Source organism: Crocodylus siamensis, chromosome 1 (assembly GCF_052110815.1).
Source record: "Crocodylus siamensis isolate JL-2025a chromosome 1, ASM5211081v1, whole genome shotgun sequence".
In the NCBI taxonomy this organism is placed as follows: Eukaryota; Metazoa; Chordata; order Crocodylia; family Crocodylidae; genus Crocodylus; species Crocodylus siamensis.
In genome coordinates, this window is record NC_143395.1 from 419,858,531 (window position 1) to 419,874,996 (window position 16,466).

The 16,466-nt window shown below is 54.5% G+C and overlaps 4 protein-coding genes and 3 pseudogenes across 5 annotated transcripts in view; 3 read left to right on the top strand and 4 right to left on the bottom strand.

Moving 5' to 3' along the window:
- The window catches only part of LOC149875512 (uncharacterized), a 125,442-nt gene that overhangs the window by 77,319 nt on the left and 31,657 nt on the right, over positions 1-16,466 (top strand).
- Positions 1-16,466, bottom strand: part of LOC149875514 (zinc finger protein 202-like) — a gene marked incomplete at its 3' end in the record, with an annotated part of 130,860 nt that overhangs the window by 35,697 nt on the left and 78,697 nt on the right. The window lies entirely within an intron of this gene.
- The window catches only part of LOC149875515 (uncharacterized), a 104,947-nt pseudogene that overhangs the window by 10,293 nt on the left and 78,188 nt on the right, over positions 1-16,466 (bottom strand). The window contains exons 2-4 of the transcript XR_016439690.1: positions 7,110-7,281; positions 5,933-6,059; positions 5,217-5,336 (exon numbers count right to left, since the gene is read on the bottom strand). The product of XR_016439690.1 is annotated as an uncharacterized LOC149875515 (transcript). The remainder of the gene's footprint in view (positions 1-5,216; positions 5,337-5,932; positions 6,060-7,109; positions 7,282-16,466) is intronic.
- Positions 132-1,677, bottom strand: LOC149875516 (uncharacterized; annotated as a pseudogene).
- LOC149875517 (uncharacterized) lies at positions 917-5,200 on the bottom strand. Its single transcript, XM_090030940.1, has 2 exons — positions 3,454-5,200; positions 917-2,735 (listed from the first exon to the last, which is right to left on the bottom strand). The coding sequence occupies exons 1-2, from the start codon at positions 3,491-3,493 to the stop codon at positions 1,696-1,698; spliced, it is 1,080 nt and encodes a 359-aa protein (XP_089887066.1). The 5' UTR covers positions 3,494-5,200; the 3' UTR covers positions 917-1,695.
- Positions 8,238-12,567, top strand: LOC149875518 (E3 ubiquitin-protein ligase TRIM39 pseudogene; annotated as a pseudogene).
- The window catches only part of LOC149875519 (nuclear pore complex protein Nup98-Nup96-like), a 14,954-nt gene continuing 11,207 nt past the window's right edge, over positions 12,720-16,466 (top strand). The window contains exon 1 of the mRNA XM_090031414.1: positions 12,720-12,793. Within this exon, the coding sequence (XP_089887540.1) occupies positions 12,720-12,793 (74 nt within the window). The remainder of the gene's footprint in view (positions 12,794-16,466) is intronic.

Below are 16,466 nucleotides of genomic sequence, written 5' to 3' on the forward strand. Positions count from 1 at the left end.
TCCGCAGGCCTCCAGCATGAGGGTGCTTGTCTGAATGCAGCCACTGGTGGGTGCTCAGCACGCAGACATCTCCAAGGCCTTTCTGCACTGCTGGCAGAATTAGGGATGCTCCTGGGTGTGAATGGGCTGATTCCAGGATGGGTGGGAGAGATGGGTGAAGTTTTTCCAGTTCTTAGAGCACCAATGTAACTTCTCCGCTGTGTAGATGCACTGCCATTCAGCACAGGCTGCAGGAGTAGGTGAAGCTCTTCCCACACTAAAAGCAATGATGTGGCTTCTCCCCTGTGTGGACATGCTGGTGGTAGGCCAGGCCGGAGGAGCGAGTGATGCTCTTCCAACACTCAGAGCACTGATAAGGCTTCTCTCCCGTGTGAATGAGCATGTGGTTGGCCAGGGAGGAGGAATAACCGAAGCTCTTCCCACACTCAGAGCACTGATACGGCTTCTCTCCTGTGTGAACGAGCATGTGCTTGGCCAGGGACAAGGAATAATTGAAGCTCTTCCCACACTCAGAGCACTGATATGGCTTCTCCCCTGTGTGGACGTTCTGGTGCTGAGCCAGTTAGGAGGAATAACTGAAGCTCTTCCCACACTCAGAGACCTGATATGGCTTCTCCCCTGTGTGGGTGCGCTGGTGCCGGGCCAGTGTGGAGGACTGGGTGAAGCTCTTCCCACATGTAGAGCACTGATATGGCTTATGCCCTGTGTGGATAACCTGGTGTTGGGCCACCTTGGAAGGGGACATGAAGCTCTTCCCCCACACAGAGCACTGATATGGCTTCTCCCCTGTGTGGACGCACTGGTGCTGGGCCAGTTGGGAGGAATAACTCAAGCTCTTCCCACACTCATGTCCCGGGGTGGGGAACCAAACCCCAGAGTCACGGTGGGCCGGGGTGGCAATTAGACACGATAACAGGCTGGGTTCTATTGGCTATGGAGAACTGAGGCACGGGAAGTGTAGCGGTTTCTTAAACAAGGTGGAAATTTATTTGACTTACGCTTAGGTGCGTAGGAAACGATGTCTTCAGTTACAGTTTACAACAACAACAACAAGAACAACAAAGGGGTCTGTTGGCCCACGAGGTTCAGTCAAAGACCTAGTCCCAGGGCTGGTCAACAGCTCATTTAGTGGATAACACGAACAACAAACTAACTGTAACGCGGTGAATGATGAAAACGAGACGTGACGCCAGTCCAATATTGGTGGACGATCGAGTAGTCATAGAGTAATGCCGAGGTCGGGATGCCAGAATGTTGAGGTGAAGTCGTAGTGGGATGGTCCAAAATCGTAGTCAGCAATCAGTCAAATTGAATCAGGAACCAGGAGATCAAAACCGCAATCACTCTAACCAGCACAGAGTGCCAATCTGGGGAAGGAGACCAGTAGGCCCAAGAGCCTGACTGCCAGACAGTCCCTGGAAACACCAGCCTCTGTCTGCAGTGACGCGATCTTCTCCCCCCAGAGGGAGGGGCCCTCAGACCTTTTATAGCAGCCCTATAGCCAATCAGGCTGCTTGGCTAAGAGAAATTTCTAGAGGTATTACCTCATTCCAGTCGTACACTGGGCATGCTCTGCACTAAGATCTGCATAGCAACTGAGTCTGCTCAGAGCTGAAAGTGGGTCAGGGCTGATTGACAGCTCCTGAGGTCATAGAAGGGGTAACTCAGGCCCTGCATGGAATTTTCCACTCTCAATCAAACTGAGTTCATGCATTGGCAGCACCTATACTTAAAATTTTCCTCCAACAACTCAGAGCACTGATATGGCTTTTCCCCCATGTGAATGTGCTGGTGCTGGGCCAGAGTGGAGGAATAACTGAAGCTCTTCCCACACACAGAGCACTGATGTGGCTTCTCCCCTGTGTGCTTGCACCTGTGCCTGGCCAGGCTGGAGGGCTGCCTGAAGTTCTTCCCACACTTCGTGCAGCAGTGTGGCTGCTGCCTCCTCCACATGCACTGGTGCTGGGACAGGCCTTGCCAGCTGATGAAGTTCTTCCTGCACTCGGTGCAGCGGTGCGTCTTCCTCCCCAAGTGCATGCACCAGTGCTGAGCCAGGGAGAAGAAATGGCTGAAGGTCTTACCACATGTGACACAGCGGTACTGACACTTCTTCCTGTGCACTTCCTGGGTTTTGAGCAGTTCGAAGCTGCGCACAGAGCTCTTCCCCCTTTTGGTGAAGCAGTGGGGGAGTTGCGCAGAATGGATCTGGTGGTGAGCAGCCAGGGTTGAGAGGCAGGTGAAGCTCTTCCCACACGTGGCGCATACATGGGGCTTCTCCCCAGCATGCCTTCTCTTGTGCAGAGCCAGGAGGGAGGGGCAGCTAAAACGTTTCCTGCACTGAGGGCAGGGGTGGCCTCTCCCCCTGGGCTTGGTAGTGTGCTCCTTCCCACTGAGGTCCCCCACACTGCCTTGGTTTGCATGCAGTGTCTCTCTCCAGTGGACCTTTGCTTTCTGCCTCTTCAGGTGTCTCAGCATGACATGTTCGTCCCTGCAACTTGGGCTTTTTATGGCTTCTTTCCCTTTTTCACTCCAATGTCCAACTAGAGACGCGAGCGTGTTCACTGCTACATTCACCTGCTCTTGGGGCATCCCCTGACCCTTTAGCCATTGGTCATTCATCAGGCTCAGGGAATCCACCTCACCCATACTCACCAGGGAAGCCCGTGGTGGCTCCAGCTTTCCAGGCCCTTCCTCAACAGCCTGCTCCTCAGTTCTGCTCAGCAACCAGGCATGTCCTGCATGGGAGAAGGAAACACCAGGATTAGTTCCTGCTCTGCTGCCAAGGGGCAAGCACTGGTATTCCTTCTGCTGGCATGGGCCTCAGAGCAGGACAGGTCTTGGCACTTGTCTTTCCTCAAGAAAACTAGGTCTTTCGGCCAAAGGCCCAAGTGCCGGGGGTAAGGCAGTGCCAGCTCCCTGTGCCGGTCTCATCTTCCCTACTCGGTGGAGTTAAGAGGCAGACTCTCAAGGTTGCTGGCCCAGCTCTCCGCCCCATCTCCTCAGGCCCTGCTCCAAGAAACACGTGGGATATGTGTGTTTGGACTGTACCTGAATAGGTTCATGTTTTAACAGGCTGAGGATGAGAGCAGGAGAATCTGCTAAAAGGAAAAATGAGGCTCTCCAAGGGCTGCTGTATCTCACAGCGCTGGTGCTTCTAGGGGGAGATGGTGCTGAGCCCCCCACCTGACCGGGCTGACATGCTCCAGAAGCCCCACTGCTTTGGTCAGACCCATCTGCAATGCTTGCATCTTTCAGGACTGCCAGTGATCAAGGGCATCTAGGTGTAGGGGTGAACAGCCTCGGGGTGCATTTCTAGAGCTTGTCACCAGTCAGGAGTGTGTGGGGAGCACTGCCTTAACACTGCTTGGTAGCAAAACCCATCGTGTTTCATGCATTACGCCTCCAAGAAATGTTCTGGGAGTGGAGGATTGAGACCAGCGATCAGCTTCCTACCTGTTTCTGGAGCAGTGACTGATGCAGGGAATGAGCCCATGGAGCTTTCCTCTGCTAATGAATTCCAGGCATCCTGCACACCACAGGAATCTGCACTGGGACGAAGGCCTGGGCATGACCCCGTGCATGGACTGTGGGCTGAGCCTTGGACTTTGTGGCACTCAGGGCCCCAGAGAAGAAATGGCACAGGGGAGATTCTGGTGCAAACAGTGGTGGATTCAGTTCCAGCCACAGCATGAAATCTTCTGAATCCCACCCACTCCAGAGACCTTCTTCATGCAGCTCGAGCCCAGGATTACACACGTCCGGTGCTCCAGGTCAATCGGATCAGGCGACACCAGGGACAGCCCCAGCCTCTCTCTTGTCTAACCAGAAGGGCTGGGGGAGGCAAAAATCCCAGAGATGAGAGACTGTGCCTATGAGGGGGTGAAAATAACCAGGGCAGAAGAGCCTAAAAATTACTCCTGTGTAGTGCCTGAAAACTACACCCTCCTGGGACTGGTTAGTGAGGTGGAGCTACTTGTGGCACGGCAGTCTCTACAAAATGCCACTTGTTGCCACCCTGAGAAAGGTGAGTGCAGAGCACCTGCACACCTTGGCTCCCACTGCCTTGGAGGTTCCTCTTTGCTGGGAAAAGGATAGGGGGAGCCATCCCCAACAGAAAGCCCCTGGTGCAAGACAAAGAGGGAAGCTGTGTGACACGGTATGCCTTGAAGCAGCTGTCACTTGAAGCAGAAAAGGTTCCTAAAAAAGCAGCCTCTGAAGCTGCAAAGAGGGGAATCAATGAAGTATCTGCAGCAGGGCCAGGGCCAGGGCCAAGCCAGCCACAGCGTGAAAACTGATCCTATGACATGAACTAATTTAAAGGAGGTTAAGCCCCTCCCGTTTTTGTGTTTTCCAGGATGTGGACCAGCAGTGAATCATCAAGAAGTTCACTTGGTACAAAGAAAGTTCCAGCTTCACATAGTAATTGTCTCGCTTGCTCGGCTGTGTTTGTGAACCGTTATTGCTGTATGTGGCAGTGCTGGGAGGTATGATAGAGAATGAAATGTGAGCTCTACTTCTGCATCGGTTCTGGAATATCTGCAAAGTGGCTGCAGAAAATGGTACATCCCTGGAGTATGGTCTCCTGGGCCTCAAAAATATCAGTCATGCCAAAGTTCGAGAAGGGTGAGTAATGCAAGAGATTAAAAGATTATTCCACTGGTGAAAAGCTGTTCGGCTGGTAAGGAACTTGAGGATTAGGCAATCTGGCATGAGAACGTTATTGAAGCAGTGGACAAACAAAGGAAGAGGGGGTTGTGTGCATGCTCTCACTCTGGGGAGTTGGGGGGACGGTCGTGCAATTTCTACGTGAACAGCGAGAAAGCCAGAAACAAACATCTCCCACCCCCAGCGCAGGACACGAGGCCGGCACCACCAAAGGTCTCTGCTGTAATGTCTAATGGAGCCGCTTCTCGAGTCGTATTACAGGGACAAAACTTGGAATAATTACTCTTAGAGTTCACCGGATATGAAATCAGCAAGGGGCCATGTCAAACACTGGGGGTCTTTGGCAAAAACAATCCTCTTGGTAACCGTTTCCACAGTTTGAATTTCAGGGCGTGGAACAACACCTGTCTGCACACACGACAGCATAAGCTCTTTGAGGTCAGCACCGGGGATGGCAGCACAGGCAGGTCTGCAGTTTCCAGGCTCCCTTTCACCCTGGCAGGGAGCATTTGGGAGAGGGGATCTGGGTGGAGGAGAGGGCCACAACTCACCTGGCCGCAGGTCCTCCGACCTCCAGATTTCCCCACAGTCCTCATCATCACCGTCCCAGAGCTCCACCTCTCCTCGCTGGATGCGGCAGATTGAGTCAGGGGCGGGGCCTCGATATCCTGCTTGGGCAGTGGTTAAGCAGAGTTTATCCACTGGTACTGGACGCAGAATAAGCAACTGAAATTTGGGGAAAGCAGCCAATGAACTCCAGGATTATACTAAGGACTTGATGTACCAGTGATGACGGACATTTAGGCGGAAAGGGAAGGAAGAGCAGGGGGAAGAGGATGGTCCTTTTCATCCAGGCAGTGGACGGATGGTCACAGGAAGGCAAACACCAGTGCAAATGAGTGGAAATGAGTTTGGACAGGACACGCTAGGCTAGAGAGGGAGGAGCTCGGGATAACTGCCCAAGGAACAGGTGTTAGTGCATTCTGAGGCACAACGAATGGCACACCATTTGATCACGGTGAGAAGGCAAAGGGAAATCATGTTATCAAGGGGGAAGACTCCAAGGAAGGCGGCTGCATCAAATGAAGGAGGCACGTGCACAAGTATGAAATGTGAGAGGTCTGATCATGGACAGAGCAGTGGGGAGCAAAGAGATTTCAGCCACTGGCCAGACATTCATGAGGACGAGACCGTTAAAACCAGGGAGAAGACAACACCGCTTCCGAGCTCACATGGCTCCAGGGCAAAGCAAGAACCAGAGCTTTACCCAGGGAAACGAGGGCTCGGTAGTTCCTCAGCATCTGGTCCCGGTAAAGCCCCTTGTCTTCCTCTTCCAGCAGCTCCCACTGCTCCCGTGTGAAATACACTGCCACGTCCTCAAACACCTCCCGGAGCTGCAGGCACAAGCGTTACACCATCAGTGTCTCCTGCCCCAGCTGCCCTCGGTCCTGTCTGCACTCGCTCTGCACTACAGCGCTATGCACGCTTAGCCAGGACAGGCAGGGGTACGCTGCTCAGCCGGCACATGATATGCAGGGACCCCGGTTTTCTCCCTTTAAAAACTGCAAATTCTCTCATAACAGAAAAAACTCCTCCCTACCCGTAGACCCCCCACCCCTGCTGGTGCCCCACACTCCCCCACTCCCCCCGGCCCTGCTGGTGACATCTGGTCCAGGAAGAGACAAAGGCTTGTGCCAGGACACTTTCACCTCCCTGCACTGCCCAGTGCCGACCTCAGAGCAGCTGTCCTTACACCAGACACTTCAAAACGAACCTGAACATGGAGCTGTGCAGCCAGAAATCATCTGCAGGCTGGGCTGTGCTAAGCACGGTCCACACGAGGACTGTGGAGTCTTGTCCGACTAACGAGATTAGCTGTTGTGTCCCCTTTGTGTGGGGGGTCTTTACTTGCATCCCCTCTCCCAGCACTGTCCCCCTTCCCACCGTGCTGTCCCCTGCACTTGGTATTCAAAAGACTCTCTCTATCTAACGGTCTGGTCTGTGCGCAGCCTTCAAATCGAACTCATCAAATGAGTGTGGAATCGAAAAAACCTGTGCTGTGCCTCTGATTCAGTTAGTCTGTAAGCTGCAAATCACCCCGGCTTCTGCCTCGCCTCACCCCAACACAGAGAAGCAGCAGCCAGGTGTGCTGCACACTCCTGCCAAACTGATGGGCTGGGGGACCCTGCTGGCATCGGCTGCAGAGCCCCTCTGTGCTCCCCAGTCCTAGCCAGGGGGAGAGGACTTGCTGGGCTCGGCTGTAGAGACCACTGCCCCGGGCTGCCTGGTGCGGGCTGGTGGACTCTGACCAGGCCTTCCCGTGCCAGCACCCCCGGTCACTCTTCAGGTCTCTGCTCCCCAAACTCTTGACAGCACCTCTGGCTCCTCCTGGGCTCTGCCCCAGCTGCACTCCCACCCCCACCTCGAGCCGGTGCCCTGCTCACCTCCATGCTCTCCCCCTGCTTCCCCGGCCTGCCCTGCCCCTCCTGCAGCTGCCCAGCCCGGGTGTGAGGGAGCTGCTCCGTCCCCGTCTCCCTGCGGAGGGTCTCTGCAGCTCCAGGTTGACTGCTCCTGCCTCGGGAGGCTGCAGATCTGCTTGGTTCAAGGTCCCGGCATCTGCGGGTGGGTAAGAGAGTGCACAGGTTAGCCCTGGGGTGGTGGCACGGGGAAAGCCCTGCTCGTCTCCTGGCCTGGCCTGCGATGAAGGGAGCTGGAGGCTGCAGTGTGTGGAAGAGCGGGGAGGAGACTCGGGGTCCCACAGGCAAGAGGCTGGAGATGAGCCTCTAGAACTGCCCCAGCGCCCGTGGTGATCACGGCATCGTGGCATCGCTCCCTGGGAAAGGATCTGGAGGGATGCTGGTGCTGGGTCACGTGCACATGTTGGGGCGGGGTGGGTGTGAAATGGAGGGTCAGTCTACTCCATGACACGTGACATGCTTCCAGGGCACCGGGAGAACAGGAGCCGCCGACCCGCTGGAGTACGGACTGGTCTCCCCTGTCCCAGGGACCTGTAGCAGGATGGAGGCCTGGGCTAACTGCACTCGGATCAGCCAAAGGCCACTGGGGACTCTCATGTCCGCGTCACCGGCACCAGCCTCTTATTGATTGATATTATTACAACACCGACCTGAGAACAGCAATTCGATCACTGGTTGTGACCGTGGCAGCACGGCAAGAGCCAGTCACCTGAAGCATCTTTCTGAGAGGAGCGGCGCAGGCAGTGAGAAACAGCCTGGGCCTGGGACCACCCCCCGGGACCAGAGCCCTGCCCCACCCCAGCCACACAGCTACAAACCTTGCGGCCCTGTCCCGGGCAGGGGCAGGCACTGGAGCCGCTCGCCCCAACCCCAGCACAGGCACTCAGGCTCCGAACTGCACGCCAGGACTTCATCCCGCACCTCACCTGCCCCTGGCTGCTTGCACTCGTTCAGGAGCCACCGGCTACTGTCCGCTCCGCTCGCTGTCCCCCCTTGCAGCACTTGTCTGGAGCCTGTGACCCCACTTCCATCTCTGTTTTCTACTTAGTTGTCCCCCAAAATCAACTTGCCTAAACCCAGGAGCCAACACTAATAATGGCGGAGGTGTGGGGAGGTAACAGCTACTCTTTGGGTGTTGAGCCCAGGTTAACCTTGTACATCAAAAAGGCTGGTGAGGACTTGGCACCAGGTTGGGCGGGGGCTCCTCTTTGGCGACATGAGGCAGCTCGTCCTCGGGCCCTGGGGTTTCCCGATCTCCTGCCTCCTCCAGAGGCCTGTCCTCACCATGGGCCTTCGGCTGCTGCACCCAGGAGCCACCAGGCTCCGGCAGGGCCCCAGGGGGCTGCATCTTGTCTGAGGACACCTCCTCGACCTCCACACGCACTGTGAGCTGGGGACGAGATAAATTTCAGTTTCTGGGGTCAGAAGGGACCTGAGCAGATTTCATAGATTTCATAGACATCAGGGCTGGAAGGGACCTCGGGAGATCATCGAGTCCAGCCCCCTGCCCAAAGGGCAGGAAGTCAGCTGGGATCATAGGATCCCAGCAAGATAAGCATCCAATTTCCTCTTGAAGGCGTTCAATGTAGGTGCTTGAACCACCTCCGCTGCCAGACTGTTCCAGACCTTGGGGGCTCGGACAGGAAAGAAATTCTTCCTTATTTCCAGCCTGAAACGGTCTTGCAGGAGTTTGTGACCGTTTGACCTCGTCGTCCCTTGGGGCGCTCTGGTGAACAGACGTTCCCCCAGATCCTGGTGGTCACTCCTGAGAAACTTATAGGTGGCCATCAGATCACCCCTGAGCCTACGCTTTTCCAGGCTAAAGAGTCCCATGGCTCTCAGCCTGTCAGCGTAAGGTCTGTTTTCCTGACCTCTGATCATGCGCGTGGCTCTCCTCTGGACTCTCTCAAGCTTCTCCACATCCTTTTTGAATTGTGGAGCCCAAAACTGGACGCAGTACTCCGGCTGCGGCCTCACCAAGGCCGAGTACAAGGGGAGAATGACGTCCCGGGATTTGCTCGAGAAGCATCTATGGATGCACGCCAGCATTTTGGTGGCTTTACTAGCCACAGCATCGCATTGCAGGCTCATGTTCATCTTGTGGTCAATGATGACCCCCAACTCTTTTTCTTCTGTCATGCTAACCAACGTAGCACTGCCGAGCCTATAAGGGTGCTGCAGGTTTTTCCTCCCAAGGTGGAGAACCTTGCATTTTTCGGTGTTAAACACCATGAGGTTCTCATTTGCCCATTTGCTCAGCTTGTCCAGGTCAGCCTGGATCACCCGCCTATCTTCTGGCGTGGATGCTTTGCCCCAAAGTTTGGTGGCATCGGCGAACTTGGCCAGTCCACTCCTGACTCCAATGTCCACATCGTTAATGAAGATGTTGAGCAGGATGGGTCCCAGGACAGAGCCTTGAGGGACCCCACTGGTCACAGGGCACCACGATGAGTGACTGCCATCAATCAAAACCCTCTGGGTCCGACCACGAAGCCAATTTCCCAGCCAGCGGATCGTGGTGGAGCCAAGGCCACAAATGGCCAGTTTGGCCAAGAGGTGATCATGGGATACCAGATCAAAAGCTTTTTTGAAGTCAAGATATATGACATCAATCTCTTCTCCCTCGTCCAGGTGATAGGTCACCTGGTCATAGAAGGAAATGAGAGTGGTCAAACAAGACCTACCCGCAACAAACCCGTGCTGGCTATCTCTTAGGATTTTAGCCTGGGCCAGTCCCTCAAGGATGGCCTCCTTAATAAACTTTTCTAAGATCTTCCCCAGGACAGAAGTCAGGCTAATGGGCCTGTAGTTAGCCGGTTCCACTCTCCTCCCTTTCTTGAAGATCGGCACCACATTGGCCTTCTTCCAGTCTTCGGGCACTACACCAGAGCACCAGGAGCTCTCGAAGACCCGTGCCAGGGGCTGGGCTATGACGCTCACCAGCTCCTTGAGTGCCCTGGGGTGCAGGTTGTCAGGGCCGGCTGACTTGAAGGTATCCAGCTTCTCAAGGTGTTCCTTCACGAGGTGAGCATTGATGGAGGGTAGGGGATCCCCCTCACCCAGATTTCCCTGTCCCATAGCAGGCATGGGCGTCCCGTGGGACTGATGAAAGACTGACACAAAGTACCTATTTAATAGGTTGTTTTTTCCTGGGCGTCAGTTGTCAGTTGCCCCATCTGGTTCAGCAGGGGCCCAATGTTGTCCTCGCTTTTCCTCTGGCTCCCCACATATCTGAAAAAGGACTTTTTGTTGTCCTTGATGCCTGAAGCTAGTTGGAGTTCAGTTGCAGCCTTGGCTTTCCTGGTTTGCTCCCTGCAGGACTGGACCAGCACGGAGTAATCCTCCTTGGAGGTGAATCCCATCCTCCGTCCTTTGTAGGCTTTCCTTTTTAGCCACAGTAGGTCTGCTAGGTCTCTGGAGAGCCTGGGGGGCTGCTGTGCCTTCTTGCTGCCTTTCCTCCGTGTTGGAATAGATTTAGCTTGTGCACTGAGGATCTCTTCCTTGAGAAGCAACCACTCTTCTTGAACTCCCATCTCCCTGGGGTCATGGTCCCTGAGGGCCTGACTAGCCTCTTGAGCTTGTCAAAGTCGGCTTTTCGGAAGTCAAGGACTTCTGTGTTGCTGACTGACTTGCCAGCTGTCCGGCGGATGGTGAAGGTGATCAGCTCGTGGTCGCTGTCACCCAACTTCCCATCAATCACTAGGTCACTGATTAGATCATCCCCCGTAGCCAGTACCTAGGTAACTCCCATGTGTTTGGAAACTGCATCTGGACGTGCAGCTTCTGGCACAACGGAGGGGGCAGTGCTGCAACTGGGCCCCCCGGGCCTGGGACTGTGCAGTACTCTGAGACAGATGGCCCCATTGCCAGCAGTGTCCCAGGGCCCGTGTACACGGGGTGTCCCTGTCCCAGTGCAGGTCCTCCGGTGGAGACCCCTAGAGCAGACACACAGCGGGGGGCCTGGGACGTGTCCCTTGTGAGCTGAGCCCAGAGGTTTGGGGCAGTCAGTGGGGAAATGCCCCCTCCCCGCTGGACTGCCCCAGACTCACCAGCAATGGGCCCTGTTCTCCGGTGCTTAGTGCCCCATCAGTGCCCCCCTGGCCTTCCCCTTACCTCCCCACCCCTGCGCCCAGCCCCATGCACGGCCCTGCCCTGGGCTGGCTCTGGGGAGGCACTGGCTGTGGGCTGCCCTGGCTGCAGTGCTGTGCCCACAGGGCTGGGGACATGGGGGTCCCCCCGGGGCAGAGCAGCCGAGCGTGGGGTGGGGGGGCAGGCACCCACCTGCTGTCGGCAGCAAACCGAGTGACCCCAGCCCAGGGACGGAGACCCCTGGGCCCTGCCTTCCGCTCTCCCTGCCACCCCTCCCCTGGGCAGGCTGCAATGGGCCCCTCTGCTCCCTGCTGTCTGGTGGGGATGTCCCCCTGTCCTGTTCCCCCATTTCCCCGTGGGGTGACAGTGATTCCCAGCAGGGACTGACCCACGATTCCTGGGACGCGGTGAATTCCCTGTGATCTCAGGACCTGCCTGCCCCCACCCAGACCCGTGACTCTCTCCCCAGTGGACGTGACTCTGGACCCAGGGATGGCTCATCCCGACCTCGTCCTGTCTGAGGATCAGAAATGTGTGAGACTTGGAGACACCCGACGGGATGTGCCGGACACCCCGGAGAGATTTGATGCTTGTGTCTGTGTCCTGGGCGCAGAGGGGTTCACGGGTGGGAGGCGCTACTGGGAGGTGGAGGTGGGAGACAAGATGTGCTGGGCCCTGGGTGTGTGCAGGGAGTCTGTGCACAGGAAGGGGAGGGTCACACTTGAACCTTGCAATGGATACTGGGCCGTGTGGCTGCGGGATGGAGGATACGGGGCCTGCACCTCTCCCCTGAGCCCCCTCCCCGTGAGCGTGTGGCCCAGGCGGGTGGGGGTTTTCCTGGACTACGAGGAGGGCGAGGTCTCATTTTACAACATGACCGACAGGTCCCATCTCTTCACTTTCACTGACTCCTTCTCCGGGACCCTGCGCCCTTACTTCCATCCTGGTGTCAATGCTGGGGGCAGGAACGCGGCTCCCCTGACCCTGTGCCCAGTCCCAGCCCAGCCCTGAACCAATCCCTGTCCCTGCCACGACCTGTGGCACAGACTGTCCCCGCCCCGTGCCCGACTGCCTGCCCCTCGGTGCCCCCGCGGTGGGGGGGGCTGGGGTCTCCATCACAGGAGCTGCTCCCGCGTGGACACTGCTGCTGCCCTGGCCCAGGGGTCGTCTCCCAAGCCCCCATGCACAGCACCCCGCTGGGAGGGACTGGCTCCAAACTCTCATCCTTCACTTCCACATCCCTGCATCCCTCGGGGGTTTACCTGGTTACTGTGTTCACCTCTCTCAGCACTGTCCCCCTTTCCCCTCCCTCCCTCCATTCCCTTTTATATTTAAAATAAACACCTCTGCATTGCACACCTGCTCTCTGCACATCATTTCTTACCCTCTGGTGAGCTGAGCACTTGCTGCGGAAAGCTGGTGCATCTGGGAGTCAGTGACTGTGGTGGTGCTCAAGCTTTCTGGTGTGCAAGTCCAGGGCCACGCACCATGGGCCTCATGTGGGTGGGACGGCACAAGCGGCCCAGGCCCAGCACACGTCACACTGTGCCTGAGTGCCTGGGGTACAGGGTGCTGGGGGTGGGGGGCAGCAGGGAGGGGAGAACAGCATCCCCAGCACTGCTCCTGGCAGTGCAGCCGCTACGATTTTTTTCCCCTCCTGCCCCTGGGGTCGGTGTCCAGAGCATGTGCCCCAGTCTCCTACTTCCCTCTGCTACTGCCAGGGGCTCCCAACAACTCCAAACTTTCACCCATCACCAAATCACTGGATCTGTGGGATGGGTGACTTGGCCTGCAGGCAGGATCTGGCCCATGGGCCAGGGGTTGAGCCCTCCTGAGTCTACAAGGGGCATCTCGATCCTTCCATCTGTCTGACTTCATGCTAACACAGCTAGCTGCCTCTCTCAGCCCACATCACTGGTTCTCCACTGTTTTTAGACTCATTCAACTCAAGGCACCCTCAGAAAATGTCTTTTCCCCTAGGAAACACTGCTGGGGCCAGCACAGTGGCTGCCCCAACCGCCCCTACCCCACAGATTATTGGTGCTATACTATATAGACACATGCACCAAAATGCTCCGTCACTTGTAGCAACAAGTCTGCACATGTCTACACAGCAAAGCACTTTCTATTTCATACTGCTGCTTTTATTTCATATTTGCCAGATTCAGAAAGGAGGCGGCAGTGAAAGCTGAGAAACATCCTCATCTGTTATGTGTTAACCAGCACCAAGAGTGCAACGTGAGACTTGTCCTCAGACATGTGCTCAGTCGGTTGTGTTTTATGCAACAAGGAGCAATTCCTTCGATGGCTTACCTTATACTGCAGTGTAAGCCTTCCCAAAGAAGCCCTGGGCACCTGCCCAATCTGAAAAAAAAAAGCATCTTCCCTCCAGACAACATCAGGAAATGACAGAGGATCCTCTACCCTGAAGGGGCAGAGCCTCAGCTGAGAGACCTTGTCATTGCTTCCCTGCAGTGAACTGAAGTCAGCCAAGGGTCTGTCCTGGGGAGAGGTCCTAGCTCAACATGGTCCCAGCTCTAGGCAACAGTTTGGAGGCTCTAGATACGTATTTGTGCATGTGATCGATATGTCCCCGTACCACCAGAGGTGCAGGGAGCTCCCGTACAAGTGTTGCACAAAGCGGTTCGTTTCTTTGGAGGCCCGCAAAGATCACACACAGTCATCAGCCGGCACAAAAGGTTGTATTTGTCTGCAAACAAGGTCAGAGCAGAGCCAAGCACTCGGATTAACTCTGACAAAGCAATGGTGTTTGCAAGTGGATTTTATCTTCTCTCTCCTGGGCACGTGTGCAGAAACAGGAACTCTTACAGCCTACTTCCGTTTCATACAAGCATACATGTGGTTACATCATCACATACATTGCATGTATAGTATAATTAGCTACTTAAGTATGCAGGGCGGAGAGGTAAATATGCATCAGCTTATTAAGCATGCTCAAAAACTACAACAGTTCGCCAAAAGTTCACACTTCAAGGCCATAGATAATTGAATTTTACCTCCTGCAATCAGCATGAGAAAAACTGAGGTGGGTGAGGGGGAGAGAGTGTAATCAGCATGAGAAAGACTGAGGCGGGACTGGGGGAGAAAGGAGTCTTTGGCAGTATTTCTTGCTTATCAGGTGCAAGATGCAAGCTGTGCATTTCTAACAATATTCTATTTCTAACACAAGAACAGAGCAACTCAGCACACGGGAGAGGAGAAGAGAAAAGGGAGAGACGAGAGCAACACGACTTCAGTGGGAAAGGTAAAACAACCCACTGTGCAACACGGCAGCCAAGTGTTGTGTCTACAGCCAAGATGGTTTTACCCTGCTTCCGAAATACAGAATGAATCAGTGAGCAGTCTTTCTGTATTTCTTTTCCAAATTCCTCATTCATGTTTCTTATCACTTCAGGAGGGGTTTGGTTTTTGTCTCAGATCCTATAGACATTTAGAGAAAGACACACCCAGCTGTTGATCAAGGGCAAGGGATCGCAACAAAGACAAAGGAGCGGTTTGTATGAACTGCCAATGCACACGTTGCATTTGTAATCACAGACAATACCGACACCAGCATACTTGGGGGAGATGAGAAGTGAGTTTGTGGTGTAAAGACTAAAGCGTGTACGTCTGGATCGGGCCACCGCTTTCCTAAGGGACCTCTGTGCAGCATCCGAGCTCATGTAACACCGCAAGCATTGGACCAGGCATTGGGAGGACAACAGCTCTCCCTCTCCCTAAGCCCATCATTGACACGTGCATTTAAAATCAATCATTAGAAGAGAATTAACCAAAATCGACTCACAATGTTCACCAGTGGAGAGAAGCTAAACCTTAAACCTTCAGTCACGTCTGAAGAGATCTACTCCTCCATGGCTATGTTTATCTTGAAATTGGTCACTTGAACTTGGTCCCCGTACTCCAAGGCACGTCAAGGATTTGGGCTCATGTCCAGCAACATGCGACATTGTCCCCGTCCGCTCTCCCTGCGACAACGAACAGCCCCTGTGTTTGAACGGTTGACAGCAGAGACACTGCGCTCCCTTCTCCACCAGCATTACTAGCCACGCCTGGAGGGACGTTAGCAATGCCTACATCTAACTTACAATTAAAACAAAAGTAATTAATTCTGTGCTCTCAGCTACTATACTGAAATTTAACCTAACAGCTATGGAGAATGTCATTCGAGCTCTGGATTTTCTGTACCTAACTACGGAGGCGGGGACTGACTTTCCCTTAGAAATCTTAATTTTACTCTCCACATAGACAATGTAAGCTCCCTTCCTGGCATCATTCACTGCCTACACCCTAAATTTGGAAAAAAAATTTCATTGGAATTAGAGTCATATTTGGAAGGATGGTAAAATGCAGCTAAATACTCAGTGTAAAACTTAAATCTCTCAAGGGACAGTCACACAGGTCTGCTTCTCGTGGACACCATTTCCAGTAGCCTGAAGACACTGCTCAGCACACGGCCCTGAACCTCGGGGCTGTCTGGATGCAGGGCAAAGCCCCCAGGAGCTTTCCGCCAAAAAAGACAAGGCAGGCGTGGAGGGGAGGAGGAGGAGGTGTGTACCATTGCTCATATGTTACACCCCAATACTTTTAAACTGGATTTGTTGCTCTTGCTTCTTCTGTAAGGAGAATAGGAAAGGGCGTGATTAAAGAGAAGGGGAGTAGATGAATTAAAAGGAGCACAGCGTTAGAAATAAAGACAGGAAGAGCAACATTAAAGGGAGCGTGCTCTACAAAGGACAGGCTCATTTAGACACCACTTATTGAAAGACTTCCCCCAAAATTTCCCTTGTGCTACACAAAATATTGCCATGAAGAGCACATTTCTGTACCTTGTGTCTCTGTACTTTGGTGCCACAACTGAGTTACACGCCATGCAGATGCAATACTGCCTTCCCCAAGGAGCTCCAGGGAGCACGCTGCATCCAAAGGGAAACCGGTGCGATGTGAGCAGAGCGCACAACGACTCCTGGGAGGGCACAGGGTGGGACTGTTTTCTTGTTAAAGTTCAGGCCACTTGGAAGAAGACCTGACAGGAAAGTATAACAGCGTACAGGTGTTGCACTCGTATGTGGAGCACGACTGCATTGAGATCGGACGAGACCTACAACGAGCAGATCTTTTCTGTCTGCAGTGGTCCACGATTAGGCATTTCCCTGGCACAGACCCTGTAGAAGAGTCAACACAGACTAAGGTAACCACCTGCACTTGAGAAAACAC

What these genes read in the sequence shown, in the direction of transcription:
- LOC149875517 (XM_090030940.1), bottom strand. Translation starts at nt 3,493, where the DNA reads ATGGGCTCATTCCCTGCATCAGTCACTGCTCCAGAAACAG. An exon ending in AGTCACTGCTCCAGAAACAG is followed by an intron (nt 2,736 to 3,453) that starts GTAGGAAGCTGA and finishes TCTCCCATGCAG; the next exon opens with GACATGCCTGGTTGCTGAGC.